We start from the raw sequence: 17,668 nt of genomic DNA, 5'->3' as shown, positions 1-17,668 counted from the left end.
TAATCTGCTGATAACAATTTTTATTTATTTATTATGAATGTCATATCACTTTGGGTTCTCATACTGCCAGGCACAGCATAAGGCATATGTGACCCAGAGGGACAGGTCATTTACAAAAACATTTTCACATAAAATATGAAATTCACCTCCTAAGATACTGTAACATAAAATGGGAGTTTGAGTGAACACTCACCAGTCTGATATTTTGATATGAGGTTGCTGTTGATCCATGAAAGCACCACTATAACCTTCTTTCGTCAAATCAATCAGCTGTTGCTTCAAACATAACCTGAGGACAAAGTTTATGAGTGATTGATGTGTGGATTGGCTTGATGATTGAAATTTTTCAGAACATTCAAACATACCCATAAGATGTTATAAAACATTTGGTGACTGTGTCCAGAAGTGGTTTATTATTTTTTTCCGTCACCCAGCGGTCACCTCCACTACGCACAATCTTCCATCCGCGAAGTCCATCTGATAAGAACATCAGAAAAGAGATGTTACCTGAAGCAAAACATTTTTACAATGTGAAATGTGTACAATCTTAATTATATGAGCCACCTTGTGCGCTGGGATTCTTGAGCAAGTTAGGTTTTGTGCATCTCAACCTACAGGTGGAAACAAAGAAGTTACGTCTAATATTCTGAAGATACAGTAAATATGAGAGAAATCCCATATTTTTTATTTGAGAGAACACCCCCCAAAAATGTGTACATGCCCCCTCATCTGCTTCTGTAAAACTGTCTTGTGGTGGAGAGTCTTGACAGCAGACCTGTTATATGTACTTCTTGGTTTAGATATCCCATTATTCAAATATAAAAATTCAGCCCATCCGGCCACACGTTTCCCCATTAATGTTTTGCTGGGGTTACGGCCTTTAAATTGGAATATATACCTTAATCAATGAATAAATAAAGGACAGAAACAAATAATAATAGATATTGTTAATATACTGCAAATGTGTTAAATATTCATATTGCATTATATTGCAGGCTGTTAATTATTGAATTAATATTTGACTTAAATTATTTTATTTGAACTGATCATAACTACACGGAAGAAAAAGTCATAACTTTATCCTTAATTCATGGGATCCAAGCTATAAAGCTCTTAAATTCCCCTTTGTTGTCCTAAAGAGAAGTTTCCATAGTTCTTTGATAGAATCCAGAGTTTAACTGTAAGATCATAACGAGGTAAAAAAAAAAAAAAACATGAAAAGAACATTTATTCAGAAAGAACATTTTTCTGTTGATATGAAAAATCATGTACATTTAGCAATATAGCGGGTGAATTATGTACAGTATATGATGTTATGATGAACTATATGCCTTTCTCCACTGACGTTCTGAGTTGTTCAAAGCGTTTATAAAGATGATTGTTAGAAGGCAGCTGACTGACTCTGAGAAGGTGAACGAACGGAAACATGGTTTGTGCAACATTAGCAACACATTATTAACTGTTTGATAACATAGTCAAGCAAATGACTAATCATATAAAACACCGTTATGTGTCTGACGTTGTAAAGCTCGATACCATCGTGCAGCATTTACTACAGTAAAGAGAGCGAGTAAATCTCTGAGCTGGTGTGAGTGAGTGGAGGCGGGGCTAATGTGCATATCAATGGCTCATCATACTAAATGAAGAAAGTGTGTAGAGTTACATTTAAACTATTTTAAGGCATGAATAAATTTTTATTCATAGCAAAAAAACTGTCAGTTTGGTGATCAAAGATGAGTTTTAAGAGATACAATTATTGACTACATGAGGACTTTAAATAGTGTTTAAATTTGATTTGTTTGTAAAGTATAATTTGCTGTAGAATTATTGTAGATGTATTTACATGTTTTTTTGTTGTTGCATTTTTAAAGTTTTGTTTAATAATATGCCTTTAATTGTTTAATATATTATTATTATTATACATTTTATTTATAGGCACCTTACATGACACTCAAGGACACCTTACAAACACAATAAAACAATCAACATAAAAAAAAAAATCATTATTATAGTCTGGACAGACTGGATACAAACATAAAAGCCTGCCGAATAAGATGTGTCTTATGGTGAGATTTAAAAACATGAAGACTTTCACTGTTTCGTTAATCCTGTGGCAGCAAGTTCCATAAATAAGGAGCTGCATGACTAAAGGCTCGGGACCCCATAGAAGTAGTGCGAGTTTGAGAGAGAATAAAAGTGAGTGCAGAAGATGATTTTAAAGGGGTGGTATAACGCCCCTTTTTATAAGATGTAAAATAAGTCTCTGATGTCCCCAGAGTGTGTATGTGTATGTAATTTTAACTCAAAATACCCCACAGATCATTTTTTATAGCATGTTAAAATTATCCCTTTTTGAAGGTGAGCAAAAACACAAAAAATGCTCCCGGCACAGAGGGTGGAGCTTCAAGAGCTTGTATTCTTTGCAGCTTGCAGACAGACACGCACTAAAATGTCAGAAACTGTTCTGCCCATGTTCAAACCGGAGTCGGACAATGATGGAGAGACTCAAGAAGAAGTGACAACATGTAGAATGCAACATTACGTTTCTGAATGGTTCGTTGATGAATTATGTTGCTGATGTGAAAACACAGATGCGACAGCTTGAGCTCCTCACTCCCTTTGTTGCGTGTTCCCGGGGGTGGAGTTTGTCAGTTTTAGGGTTTGTGATGTCACTTAACCTGGGAGGAAGCTTGTGTAGTCCCTATCAGTTGTTTCTTGTAGTCCTTAAAAAGCCATTTCTGTAAAAGTAAATATCCCCGTTTGCTTTGAACTTTGAGCGTCGTAACTTTGCAGATGTTGTTTATCCTCAAACAGCAACATTACACACTAACTAAAGTTAGAAAAGTGAAATCATAATCAACCACCCCTTTAAAGTACGAGTAGGAGTGTAAGATATGAAGAAGGTCAGATAAGTATGAAGGAGTGTAAGATACAGGCATGAAAACAGGTCAGGGGTAAAAAAGGTGAGAAGGATGCGGCATTTAACCGCATTAATTTGTTTCTTATGAAGGACTAAAAATGACAGAACGAAAAATAAATAAATAAATAAATAAAAGTAGAAATAAATAAATAAATGCAGAAATAATAGTGAAAATAAACTATTTACTACTACTATTTATCACGCATTAAAAATGCCCAAAGTCGTCTGTATGATAATCTGAAACAAGGACTGGTGAGCCGTTGTCCTGCTTCACTTCACAGATGCTGAGTGAAAGGAGAATTATAGAATGAAAGGATACTCATTTATATGACACTTTATTCATCAGGAGAACAGCTCGTTCAGCGCGTCATACGTCGTCCTTTCAGTTTCGGTTTTCAATCGATCAAGTTTTTTCACGTTCTCCCATAAACGATACTTGGTTACTCACGTAACCTCGGTTCTCTCTAGAGAGGGAACGAGTATTGCGTAAGCTCTGCTTACGCAGCGGGAAAAGCCTTCTTTTCTCGAGATACTGAAACCAAAAATTATCCTTAATTTCATATATTGTCAACGCAGTGCAGCTGCAGGCAGCTGAGCTAGAGCGGCATACTGCGCGCTCATTGGCTGCCGCGCGGCAACTGCTTAAGCCTACCAGTGAGCCTGGCGTGACGTCACGCCCAATGAGGGCGCACGCGACCTAGCGCGTCACAGCCCGCCAGAATGGGCGGCGTCAGAGCGTATATAAGGAAGGCTCGTAGGCTATATTCTCTGTTTTCTGTCGACTGAAGCGACACGAGCGATAGGCTCAGCACGGTCAGGGAACGCAATACTCGTTCCCTCTCTAGAGAGAACCGAGGTTACGTGAGTAACCAAGTATCGTTCTCTTACGAGAGGTTCTCTCGTATTGCGTAAGCTCTGCTTACGCAGCGGGAACCCTTTGTCCACGCCGTGCGAGCCTAACAATCACATATGACTCACAGAAAAACATAGAGGTGATAAAACAGGTGGCCAGCGGTGCGGGCCAACACATGTTCATAAGCACACATAGGGAAAACACAGAACGGCACTGCCGGTTCATGTTAACTGATACCCTGAGCGTGCAGCTCAACAGACAAGCTAATCGGTAATACAGCCTGACCCTTGGGCAGGACAAGAATCACGACTAGACTGACAGAAGTTTAGCCTGCATAGCGGGAACTTCCAGGTTATAAAACCTAACAAATGTGGAGGGGGACGCCCAGCCCGCCGCCCTACAAATGTCGTCAATGGAAATCCCACTGGACCATGCCCACGATGAGGCCATGCCTCTGGTGGAATGGGCCCGTATGCCTAACGGACATTGCAGGTCTTTTGACGCATAAGCTGCTGCAATTGCGTCTACTATCCATCTGGACAGAGTCTGTTTCGAAGCGGCGCGACCCTTGGTGCGCCCGCCAAACGAAACGAAAAGCTGCTCTGAGAACCTGAAGGCTGCAGAGCGCGTCACATAACACCTTAACGCCCTGACCGGGCAAAGGCAGTTAACCCCTTCCTCACTGCTAGAGGACGGCAGAGCCGATAGGGTGACGACCTGAGTCCTGAAGGGAGTGCCCAACACTTTGGGGACATAGCCGTGCTTCGGTTTGAGAATAGCTAACGAGTCGTTAGGTCCAAACTCGAGGCACGACGCGCTGATGGACAGCGCGTGTAAATCTCCCACACGTTTAACTGAAGCCAGAGCTAGCAGAAAAACGGTCTTAAGCGTTAAGTATTTCAACTCCACGGAGTCCAAAGGCTCAAAGGGATGCGCTTTTAAGGACTCCAGGACCAGGGACAGGTCCCAAATAGGAACCGTCGGGGGCCGCGGAGGGTTCATTCTCCTGGCCCCGCGTAGAAAGCGGGTAATGAGTTCATTTCTGCCCAGTGCACGGCCGCGCGCCGACTCAGCGAACGCTGCTATGGCCGCGACATAAACCTTGAGCGTGGAGGGGGACCTGCCCGCGTCCAACATCTCTTGGAGAAATTCCAGTACCTGTGGAACTCCACAGGTTCGAGCATTAGAACCCGTATTCACACACCACTTGTTAAACACTGACCATTTAGACGCATAGAGCCGCCTCGTCGAGGGGGCTCTGGACTGCGTGATCGTGTTAATTACCCCTTCTGGCAGGCCAATGAGTAATCGTTGATTATCCACGCATGCAGAGACCAGTGCTCTGGATGGGGATGCAGAATCGAGCCTCGGGCTTGAGAGAGGAGATCTCTCCTCACCGGAATCGGCCATGGGGCTGTGTCTGCCAGACTCATTAGCTCGGGGAACCATGGTTGGTTTTCCCAGCGCGGGGCTATGAGGAGCACTGCGCAGTTCAAACTCCTGATCCTCGCTAGCACTTGAGGTAGCATCGAGATCGGTGGGAACGCATACAGCGGGGCGCTGGGCCAGGTCTGGGCCAGCGCGTCCTCCCGTTTCGAGAAGAACCTCTGGCACTGAGCGTTCTCGCTCGTGGCGAAGAGGTCGAACTTCGCTTCGCCGAAACGACGCCAAAGCGTCTGTATCGTCTGGCGGTGTAGAGACCATTCCCCTGGGGGAACGTTGTCCCTGGACAGTCTGTCCGGGCCGTCGTTCAAACGACCGGGCACATGAGCTGCCCTTAGGGAGCGCAACGGGCCTTGAGCCCAGGATAGGAGGCGCTCTGCGAGCGCGCACAGGGTTCTGGATTTGATTCCGCCCTGGCGGTTCACGTACGACACCACTGACATGTTGTCCGAGTGAACCAGCACATGGTGTCCCCGTATAAGCGGTAGAAAGTGCTTCAACGCTTTCTCGACCGCCAGCATCTCTAGACAGTTTATGTGAAGGTCTTTCTCCGTATTCGACCACGGGCCGCAAATCGGACTGCCTTCGTGAGTCGCTCCCCAACCCATGTTGGACGCGTCTGTCGAGATCACTTTGCGGTGTGCGATGGTTCCCATTGACACTCCCCGCTGATACCATTCGGCCGCCAGCCAGGGCTGCAGGGCTGTAACACAGCGCTGAGTCACTCTGATTGGAGCACGGCCCGAAATCCATGCTTTGCGGGGCATTTCCGTTTTTAGCCAGCGTTGAAGCGGACGCATTCGGAGTAAACCCAGCTGCAGGACAGCTGCTGCTGATGCCATGTGGCCCAGCAACCTCTGAAAAGTTTTTAATGGAAAAACTTTTCCCTCCTGAAAGGAGGCGGCGAGGTGTCGAACACAGCGCGCGCGCTGTGCGTACAGTCTGGCCGTCATTGCCGCCGAGTCCAGATCTATACCCAGAAAAGTGATAGACTGGCTGGGGACTAAAGAGCTCTTTTCCCAATTCACGGAAAGACCCAAGCTTTGCAGGTGACCGAGAAGCGCTTCTCTGTGGGAAACTAGTTCCTCCGCCGAGTGCGCTATAATGAGCCAATCGTCCAGATAGTTCAGGATTCGCATTCCCCTCGATCTCAGGGGTGCGAGAGCCGCATCCATGCACTTCGTAAATGTACGGGGTGCCAGGGATAGGCCGAACGGCAGGACGGTGTACTGATATACCTGGCCGTCGAAGGCGAATCTCAAGAATGGCCTGTGACGGGGTATAATCTGAATCTGAAAGTACGCGTCTTTCAGGTCGAGAGATATGAACCAGTCCCCCGGGCGAATCTGCGCGAGGATTCGACTGGTTGTGAGCATTTTGAACGGCCGTTTCATAAGCGTTTTGTTCAAATATCTCAGATCCAATATAGGTCTGAGTGCTCCGCCCTTCTTGGGTACGAGGAAATAGCGGCTGTATACGCCTGCCTCGGAACCCGGAGGGAGAACCCGTTCTATCGCCCCTTTGCGCAGCAAATTCGCTATTTCTGTGTGAAGCAGATGCGCTGCATCCGCTTTCACTGTAGTCTCGGCCCGAGCGCGATAGCGCGGAGGGCGGCGAGCGAATTGAAGCGAATAGCCCTTTATCACTGTGTTCAGTACCCACTTCGACACACCCTGGATAGCTTTCCATGCATTCGCACTCATAGCTAGGGGTCGAATCGCCTCTGACTCTCGCCCGCCGCACAGCGCGGGACGGGGAATCTGTGGCGGTGTAAGCGCGAATCGCACAGTGGCAGTGAGGGGGAACGGGGGTTCGCAGATGGCGGCAGCCGGCTGAACAGCGCTGTGAGAGAGCGTTTTGTGAGACGGCTCGCGGCGCAGAAGCGGGGCGGGCTCGTGCATGTTTATCGGAGAGTGTGCGTGCTGTAAAGCGGGCACAGAGCTCTTTATTATCACACAGCCGGTGGCTGGCTTGTACGTGTTTACATGAGAGTGTGCGCGCTGTGTAGCGGGCACAGGGCTCTTTATTAACACACAGCCGGTGGCTGGCTCGTGCATGTTTATCTGAGAGTGTGCGTGCTGTGTAGCGGGCACAGGGCTCTTTATTAACACGCGGCCAGTGGCAGAATGTTCCGGTACCCAAGCGTGTGAGACAGAGCGAGCACTGTGTAGGTGTGAGCACTGAAGTGTGGGCACGTGACTTACAGTTATCACTCGAGCGGCCGTAGCGCGCTTTATGTGATTGCACTCTGTGGGGTACACAGGGGGATTTGTGCTTGTGTGTAGTGATGAGCACTGGGAAGTGGGCAAGCTTACTACACTCATAACACTGACGGCGTGAGCCGTCTGACCAGATATTACACTCTTTATTCGATTTATCTGGGTCGCCGTAAAAACGGCGTTTGTGTGCAGGCGAGAGAGTTGAAAAACTGGCTCGTTGGCTGCTGTGGGCACTACTGCAGTAGCCTTTGACAAGGGGACTGGCAGAGGGATATATCTTAGTTTTGACGGCGGTCCGGCCGCGGCGGGACCCGCCCGTCTTTTCCTCCCGACGGGTGCTAGGAGGACTTAGCAGGCTCGGGCTTCAGCGTTACCTTAGGCCGAGGCCCACGCGGGGGCGGCGGCCTGTGCTGGCTGGTGGAGCGGGACCTGGGGCGGCCGCGCTGGCGCTGCTTAGAGTCTGGGGGTCGAGACGGCCGCTGTGTGGAGCTGCGTGCAGGAGGCTGGTTAGAGCGGCCTGCAGCGGAGCTCGAGCGGCGGGGCAGGAAGAGGTTCATGGCCTGTGACGCTTTCTGAACCTCAGAAAAACGGTCCACGAGGCCGCTCACTGCCGGGCCGAAGAGACAAGTAGGCGAGAGCGGGGCGTTCAGGAAGACGGATCGCTCTTGTTCCCCCATATCGGCGAGAGTTAACCAAAGGTGGCGCTCAATGACGGTCAGCGAAGCCATGGATCGTCCTATCGCTTGGGCCGCTGTCTTGGTCGTGCGAAGGGAAAGGTCCGTCGCACTGCGCAGGTTGGTTAAGGCCGATCTGTCCAGTTCTCCCTCGTCGAGCTGGCGGAGGAGGTCCGCCTGGAGAACTTGAAGGACCGCCATTGTGTGCAGGGCTGAGGCGGCTTGCCCAGCGGCGGAGAAAGCGCGGCTGGCGAACGCCGAAGTAGTCCTGCAGGCTTTGGACGGGAGGGCAGTCTTTGAGCGCCATCTCGCGGATGGAGGGCAAAGATGCGCTGCAACCGCCTGTTCGACCGGTGGAATCCGGTCATACCCCTTCTCCGTGGCTCCGTCCACGCGGGAGAGAGTCGATGAGGCTGGAGAACGGAGTCTGGCCGAAACTGGAGCGTTCCACGATTTAGAAAGCTCGTCGTGAAGCTCAGGCAGAAACGGCGCTGGTCTAGACGCTGGAGCCTGGCGATTGGTGGTCAGGAAGCATCCATCAAGCCTGTTAGGCGGGGGTACCTCCGGCGTAGACCACTCGAGGCCCAGACGCTCGACCGCCATAGTGAGGAGGCGGAGAAGCTCGGCCTCCACCCCGGCGGGAGCCCTGCTGGAAGCTCTGGTGGAGGAGGTGGATCGGGCGGAGCCGGACCAAACCTCGCTGTCCGACGCCAACAAGGAGCACGTGTCCAGCCGATCGTTGTCGTCCGCTTCATCCGCTGTGTCGACGGCATCGAGGGCGAGAGCCGTCGGCTGCGCGTCGGGGAGCGGGGGCGGAGAGGGAGAGAGCGAGGCTCGCGGGAGAGGCTCCGGCGAGGCCCTGGCTCGTGTCTCAGGCTCCGGAGGGCGTTGTGAGCGGCGCTTTTTCTTACGCGGCCCAGCAACGGCAGGAGCGGTGTCTGAAAAGAGGGCGAGTCGAGCCCGCAGGGTCGACATCTGCAGCTCTTCGCAGAATTCGCAGCTGCTCGAGGAAAACGCGACGGCTGCATGATCCCGTCCCAGGCAGAGAGCGCAGAGAAGATGGCGGTCTCCGTCGCTGAGCGGTGAGCGGCATGAGCCGCACGTGGTGCGAGGCATTTGCAACAACGCCTCGTGCTCTTTTAGAGTGCTGCGGAGAAAAGGCAATACACGCAAAAAAGAGCTTATCACGGAAGGATATGTATCGCCGGATAGCTGAGCTGGCACGGCAGGCTGAAGGCGGCGAAGAGATCGTCCGGCTTCCTCAGGCTGTCCTAAGCTGGCTCGTTAGCTTGATCCAAGAAGGCCACGGCGACGGTTTCCTCTCAGAGATCAGCGATGCGAGTGCTTCGCTGAAAAGACAGAAATCAGAGAATATAGCCTACGAGCCTTCCTTATATACGCTCTGACGCCGCCCATTCTGGCGGGCTGTGACGCGCTAGGTCGCGTGCGCCCTCATTGGGCGTGACGTCACGCCAGGCTCACTGGTAGGCTTAAGCAGTTGCCGCGCGGCAGCCAATGAGCGCGCAGTATGCCGCTCTAGCTCAGCTGCCTGCAGCTGCACTGCGTTGACAATATATGAAATTAAGGATAATTTTTGGTTTCAGTATCTCGAGAAAAGAAGGCTTTTCCCGCTGCGTAAGCAGAGCTTACGCAATACGAGAGAACCTCTCGTAAGAGAACCACCCCTTTCAATCCGATCGAAATTATTTGTAATAGAGCTGACACTTTGAGTTTTTAACGGGTTATGTTAAAGCCCTACTTGTTAGTAATGTTTTTATGAAATATCTCTAGTGAATGCATTATCATATCACCGTATTATTTACCGCCATGCGAGCCACAAATTAAAGCTTGGCGAGCCGCATGAGGCTCACGAGCCGCGCAATGAATAACACTGCACTAACTCTTACTTGTTCCTGCTCGCTCAGCGTTCACGGCGCCCGCGCCCGCTCGCGATATTATCTCGCCCACTTCTATGTCAAAATAATGACATTGGCAACATCGCTGTCTGTATCTGACAGGACAGTTAACTTTGTAAGCTAACTTACCTCAGGCTTGCTTTCCGACGTGCGGTTCTTTGTTCGGCAGTGTGTCCAGTTGTCAGACTCGCGGTGTAAAAGACTTTGAAAACATTTCTGCCCTAACGTTACTCTGACTCGTATTGGCTGTTATGTTTCGGCATTAGGAATGATGATTGTTTTTTAAAGCTGCGAAGTTTATGGTAACTTTATAGGGGATAAATGCTGGCCTCGGCCTCGGCACCCCCCAAGCCAAGCCAAATGAGAGACAACTTGTTTAGAAACAGAATCAGGAAAGTTATCAATATTCACAGATGAACATCAGATTGTTTTTTGAGCCGACAAGAAGAATTTCCGTTTTACTGTTAAGTTAAAGAAGATTTGATGTAAACCACTCTTTAATCTCTGCTAAACCATCTAAGAGGACAGATGGAGGGAAATAAGAGGTAGTTTATACTTATATGTTTAACATTATGTACACTTAAAGATAACCATGATTATTGGAACAGAATACATTTACAAAAGACCTTTGTAATGTCATACTTGTTATATCTCCTTATAACATATTAGAATTTACTAGAATTCCTCACCTGAAGGTCACTTTTGTACCTGTTAAATTTAGGAATGTAAAAAAAATATTCAGGAAAACACTACCTCTCGGCAGCAGGACAGATCTCCACGCTACTGTTAGTGACCCGTATTCCATAGCAGCCTGCCCAGACCTGTCTATCTGTATCCTTCCCACCGTGAGTGAAACTGATAAACCGAACTCCAGGTCCATAATCCTTAAAGACGTGGGTCATCTGAAATAAAACAGAATAAACACAGGGACATAAGCACTGACTATTAGTTTGATTACAGGGGAATAACTGCATTGTTAGTATTAATTAACTCACTTGACACCATGGATAAGTGTCCCCCTGTTGAAAGAAAACTTTATAAGGCTGAAAGGTACTGATGGGTTTCTTCTTCTCATCAAGCAACTCTACACAGATCCGATATTCACTTCCATAATCAGAGAGTGGGGTATACCTGCAGATAAGACATGACAGAAATGTGATTCTGTTCTAAAATTGTGTTTTCATATTAGAACCTGATTTAACATTGGTACTGTGTTCTTAAAATAATAGTTCACCTAAAAATGTAAATTCTGAATTCTGGATGATTTACTCCCCTTCATGTCATTCCAAACATGTGTTCTTTCTTCTGCGGAATATAAACAAAGATGTTTTGAAAGTTGATAAGTCCAAACAACATTAGCCTCCCTCAATTAACTTTCATTGTATGGACAAAAAAAAAAAGAAAAAAAAAAGAACATCCTTGAAGTCCATCTAATTAAAACATCAGAAAAAAGACATTATCTTAAGAAAAAAAAAAAAAAATTATATATATATATATATATATATATATATATATATATATATATATATATATATATATATATCAAAATATCTTCTTTTGTAGAAAGAAAGTCAATACAGGGTGAGTAAATGATGACAGAATATTATTTTTTAGGTGAACTATCTCGTTAGTGACACTTCAATTCAATTTCTGTACTGATTACATAAAATGTATGCAGATTATTGCAATAAAAATACAAAATGATCTGCCAATAACATTAAAAAAATTACCATGTGGGTTCTCATACTGCCAGGCACAATTCCACAATTCCAAAAAAGTGAATGTGACCCAGATGGACAGGCCATTCACAAGAATTAATCACATAAAATATGAAATTCACCACCTAAGATACTGTAGCATGAAATGGGACTTTGAGTGACACTCACCAGTCTGATATTTTGATATGAGGTTGCTGTTGATCCATGAAAGCACCACTATAACCTTCTTTCTTCAAATCAATCAGCTGTTGCTTCAAACATGACCTGAGGACAAAGCTTATGATTGATTTATGTGTGGATTGGCTTCATGATTTATTTATTTTCATATTGTAACATTGACTTAAATTAAATGAGCTCAAAACGTTCTTGAAAAATCTAAAATATCAAACATACCTATGAGATGTTGAAAAACATTTTGTGACAGTGTTGTCCGGAAATAGTTTTCTATTTTCCTCTGTCACCCAGCAGCCATCTCCATTCTGTTCATTCTCCCATCCTTGAAGTCCATCTAATTAAAACATCAGAAAAAAGACATTATCTTAAGAAAAAAATCATTATAATGACACTTGTTGTACAATCTTGACTAGGCTCACCTTCTGCTCTGGGATTCTTGAGTAAGTTCCTTCGTTTCTTAGTCATAAAGTAAAACAGGCGCCAGTCCTCTGGGGGTCTGGAAGCATCACAGGGCTGGATCCCCTCTCTCCGACAGCGCTCTCTCCAGTGTGCAGCACTGTCCACCAGCTCCTTCCACTCACGACACACCAGCCGACAGACTCGCACCACCTGATGTTCAGGCAGGTTCAGTAGGATCTCCTCAACCGCAGCTAGAGGAACATCTGGCTGCTGACAGAGGAAGAAAGATTACCTTTCAATTTAGATCCAGCTGTGGAACATGGTTGCTGTTGGTCCGAGCTGGTCATCTGCTACCATGTTCCACCCCGACCATTTTAAGATGGTATGACCATCTGGTTTATTGCTGGTCCACAATGATCGACTTATCAGACAAGTCAGTTAATTTCAACATTGCATGACCAAGTTATAATATGATGCTACTTCTCTATAGCAACTGGCTACAACTGAAACCAAGAACTCAAACACTTACTGAGTCTGATCTGGGTTCAGAGTCCCTCGAAGTAACATGAATGTTCCCGCTCTGTGAATGACCCATTCTTGTTTTTTTTAAAGGCATTTGATATCAGTCACTTTTGAGCGTCTGGACCTACTTGTAAAAACACGGAAGTTACGTATTAAAAAAACTGACAATGTTACAGAAGTAAAAAGAAAACGCAAATAATAGTAGCCACCTTCGCATTCGTTATATGTCAGACCGTCTAACCAGCAGCAGGACTATTGCAGCAGGACTCTAATCTGCTTCTGGAAAACTGAAATATATCTGGCAGTGGGGCGTGACGACTCACTACCGGTTTGACGCTGTCAACTGATCCGTTATATGCGTTTTTCCAGTTTAGATATCTCATTAGTCACATGTAGCAGCATTCTAGACTTCAAACGCCGCTGAATCAGTATAATCCTTATAATCAGTATAATCCTTTTAATCACATGTTTAACGAGATTCAAAATTGAAAGTTCTATTACCGTACGCGTCATAGCCCCGCCCACAACTCTGACGAATGCATACAGTACGGGTTCTCAGAGTAGGAGGTCTCTGCGGAACAAAAAAAGGGCATTCCCTATTTGGGGGCGTTTTCTAACGGGAATAGACGTTTTTCAACCTCTTTACCTGATTTGCACAAATCGAGTAGGAGATAAACAGAAAAAGAAAAAAAAACCTTAAGTGGATTGTTGTATCTAGCAAATTCACACAATTTGTGTGAATTTGCTAGATGAGTGATTCTATGTCCAAATATTTTTTTTTATTATTTTATTTTTAGTATTTTAATAATTTGTTACTCATTGTCATGGATTACATGATGTTACTGGCCATACCAATATACTATTTTCAGTAAAGAGCATCTTATATAGCTGAAAAATCATGATTTCTTGTTGTCCCAATTAGTCAGTGTATTTTTTACATCATTGTCTAATAAAAAAAAAAAAAATTGGATTTGACTTTTTAGGTATTATTTCGTTTATTGTGTTTATAAAATCCCTAAATAGTCATTTTCCTAATTCTACAATTATTAATTCTGATTAGATGTGCGTTCTGTGTGCTTTCTCTGAGAAAATATTTTAATCTAAAATGTAGAAATAGTTATTTTGTAAAACGTCAAAATTGTTACCACAGTATCAAAAGGAAAACAGAGTGTATCACTGATCACTCAGTAGGTTGTTTAAAAGTCTTTTAAACACGATTTCATTAGTGCTATGTGATCTTAGCATTTATGCTAGTAAGTGGTATGTTGTTTTAAAACAAAAAGGCTGATTCTTTTAATGTTGATTTTGGATAAATTCTTTGATAAGAATCTTAGGCTTATTGGAAGATGAATTAAAAGATCCATGGTTGTGTACCCTTTAACCCAATTTATTGGTGTGTTTGATTTACTATTTATTTATTTGCACTTACTGAATGCCATTATAAATGCATATTATGTTGATTAAAATAAATAAAATACATAAAATAAATTATAATAAAAATACCAGGAAAGTTTGTTGATTGCGTCATTTCCCCATACATTTCTTTTAAATATTTTATACTATTGTAAATAGTGTATTTCACTATGGCATCAATGATCAGGAACTTCAAAAGATTGCAATTGGCTTTGGTGTAGTAAAGTTCCTAGCCGAGACCTTAAGCACTTTGACTTTTCAACATTTTGATATACCAGGACACGAGAAAGCGGAGACTTCACTGGAGAGGATTATGAATAACCTAACATCAGGAGTAGCCTATAAAAGACTGATGAGTTGTTTGTCACTTCAGATACTAACCTGATTGAAACCATGATTATTGTCATTTATATTTTAATGAACTTAAGTTTCACTTGCCTTTACACATAAATTGAGTTATTTTGTACAATTGCTATAGACACATTCCTAAATACTTAGATGCTTTTTCAAAACTCTTTACACAGTCAGTGAGCACAACATCAGTCTATGTGGGCAAAACTGTTGATCATTTATCATTGCTTTGACACAATGACATGACTTGACAATTACAATAGTGACAATACAATACTTGGCATGACAATAGTGAGCCTACGGTCTGACGTAGAACCCAGAAGCGCTGCACTGTTTACACTACGTCAACAGCGTGGGAGAATGACGTGGAAGAGAAGAGATTGTTGAATAATGTTGTTATTTTGGGGGGTTTTTTGCACACAAAAGGTATTCTCGTCTCTTCATAATATTAAGGTTGAACCACTGTAGTACATGGAATATTTTAACAATGTCTTTACTACCTTGCTGGGCCTTGAAAGTTGCAATGACGCTGCTGTCAATGGAGGGACAGAAAGCTCTCAGATTTCATCAAAAATAGCTTCATTTGTGTTCCAAAGATGAACGAAGGTCTTAAAGGAGAACTCCGGTCAATTTTAACATTGAGCGCATTTTTTTGTACATTTGGAGTGCTGTCAATACAGAGAACAACGACAAAAATCGGTGTTGCCTACACCGTGTTATCCCCTTTTTAAAATTTGCACCGTTGACTTCAATGGGGCAAGTTTTAAACCTGCTTTTAGCCTCTTAACATCCTTGATGTGTCATTACAAGTGCCCAGCCATGTGAGTGATTCCTTGAGAGTGAACACGGGTGAATCTGACTGCAGTAGATGTGAAAGATATGAATAAAAGTGATGTTAATTCAGCCAGCGCACATACCTGTATTTACATCCTGTTTTCTGTCGAAGTCCAAAGTAGTCGATTGTCGAGTTCACGTGAATAGGTTTAGTACCCATGATCACGCGCGTGAACTCGACAATCGACTACCAAACCTTCAACTGTTATTTCATAATCAAGCTTCAATGTACATTTATAAGTTCAAAGCTTTGAAACATAACATCACTTACACACAGTAACTTTAAGACGTTTATTGACGTTAACTGCATGGCACTTAAGTAATTGATTATTTCATAAGCAGTGCATGTCTATGGCTGTAGTTATAGTCGTCGACTAAGGTCCTTCATTTTAACAGTGTAACATATAGGCCCGGTTTAACAAAGAGGGCTTAGACTATGCCAGGATTAGGGCATTTAAGTAGCTTTTATAAACGTGTCTTAGAAAAAACATTTCTGGTGTTCATCTTGAGACAAAGCAATGGCACTGACATATTCTAAGATATAAACATTACGCTGTATTTGATATATATTTTATATATCTCCTTATGGTATAATGTATCATTACATTTCCTAATTTGAAGGTCACTTTTGCACCTGTTAAATTTAGGAAGGTTAAAAAAAATATGGAAAACACTCTGTAGCATCACACTGGATAGATCTCCACGCTACTGTTAGTGACCCGTATTCCATGCTGGCCTTTCCAAAATTGTGTATCCTTCCCTCCATGTGTGAAACGGATAAACCGAACTCCAAGTCCATAATCCATAAAGACGTGTGTCATCTGAAATAAAGCAGAATAAACACAGGGACAGTTACGCTTTTATTATTAGTTTGATTACAGGGGAATATCTACACTGTCAGTATTATTCTACTCACTTGACACCATGGATAATTTTTCCCCTTTTGAAAGAAAACTTTCTCAGGCTGAAAGGTACTGATGGGTTTCTTCTTCTCATCAAGCAACTCTACACAGATCTGATATTCACAACCACAATCAGAGTGTGGGGCATACCTGCAGATAAGACATGATAAGACATGACAGAAATGTGGACCTGTTCTGGAGGAAAGTACCACAAGCCAGGACTCGTGGTACTCAGGACTTATGCAGATTCTTACAACATAAAAAATTCATAAAAAACATACAAGAATTAATCACATAAAATCTGAAATTCACCTCCTAAGATACTGTAACATGTAACGGGAGTTTGAGTGACACTCACCAGTCTGATATTATGATATGAGGTTGCTGTTGATCCATGAAAGCACCACTATAACCTTCTTTCGTCAAATCAATCAGCTGTTGCTTCAAACATGACCTGAGGACAAAGTTTATGAGTGATTGATGTGTTGATTGGCTTCATGATAGATTTATTTTAAAATTGTTACATATACTGAAATTAAATGAGCTCAAACCTTTTTTTGAAGGATCTACAATATCAAACATACCCATATGACGTTACAAAACATCTGGTGACCGGAAATACTGTCCTATTTCCTCCTGTCACCCAGTGGTCACCTCCATTGTGTACAATCTCCCATCCTTGAAGTCCATCTAATTAAAACATCAGAAAAGAGACGTTCCCTGAAGCAAAAATTAATTATAGTGACACTTATTGTACAATCTTAATGATGTGACTCACTTTGTGCACTGGGATTCTTGAGCAAGTTACGATTTGTGAGACTGAACCTGCAGGTGGAAACACAGAAGTTATGTTTCGCATTTTGATGATATTACAGTAAACCAACTGAAACACAAATAATAGTATCTACATTCGCATTAGTTTATGTCAAACATCGCTCTTCTAATTTACTGCAGCAGGACTCTAATCTGCTTCTGGAAAACTGAAATGTATCTGGCAGAGGAGCGTCTTTACTACTGGCTGACGCTGTCAGAGCTGATCCATTATATATACTTCTTGATGGTTTAGATATCCCATTAATCAGAGGATTCTGGACTTTCAAAACCGCAGAATCAGGATCTAATTCTTAGGGATCACGTGTTTACTGTTTATCGACAATATAGAACACAGAGTGATTGTTGATGGCATCAAAGCCATTCCCACAACTCTGATAAATGCAATAAGGCTGCAGTAGGACAGGACATGTTATGGGAAATGTATTATGGGCAGATTGGGCACAACTAGACATAAGATAGATTCTCAGCCTAGAGACTCATCACCCATTTTCAGAAG

At 43.9% G+C, this 17,668-nt stretch overlaps 1 protein-coding gene across 1 annotated transcript in view; it reads right to left on the bottom strand.

The window, feature by feature from the left end:
- Positions 1 to 17,668, bottom strand: part of LOC307145217 (uncharacterized protein) — a 76,557-nt gene that overhangs the window by 29,897 nt on the left and 28,992 nt on the right. The window contains exons 12-19 of the mRNA XM_079848125.1: positions 17,117 to 17,163; positions 16,923 to 17,028; positions 11,912 to 12,007; positions 11,021 to 11,156; positions 10,779 to 10,927; positions 565 to 611; positions 366 to 477; positions 194 to 289 (exon numbers count right to left, since the gene is read on the bottom strand). Coding sequence (XP_079704251.1) covers positions 194 to 289; positions 366 to 477; positions 565 to 611; positions 10,779 to 10,927; positions 11,021 to 11,156; positions 11,912 to 12,007; positions 16,923 to 17,028; positions 17,117 to 17,163 — 789 coding nt within the window. The remainder of the gene's footprint in view (positions 1 to 193; positions 290 to 365; positions 478 to 564; positions 612 to 10,778; positions 10,928 to 11,020; positions 11,157 to 11,911; positions 12,008 to 16,922; positions 17,029 to 17,116; positions 17,164 to 17,668) is intronic.

Source organism: Squalius cephalus, assembly GCF_949319135.1.
Source record: "Squalius cephalus genome assembly, chromosome: 18".
Classification (NCBI taxonomy): Eukaryota; Metazoa; Chordata; class Actinopteri; order Cypriniformes; family Leuciscidae; genus Squalius; species Squalius cephalus.
This window is presented reverse-complemented; position numbering and strand designations above follow the sequence as displayed.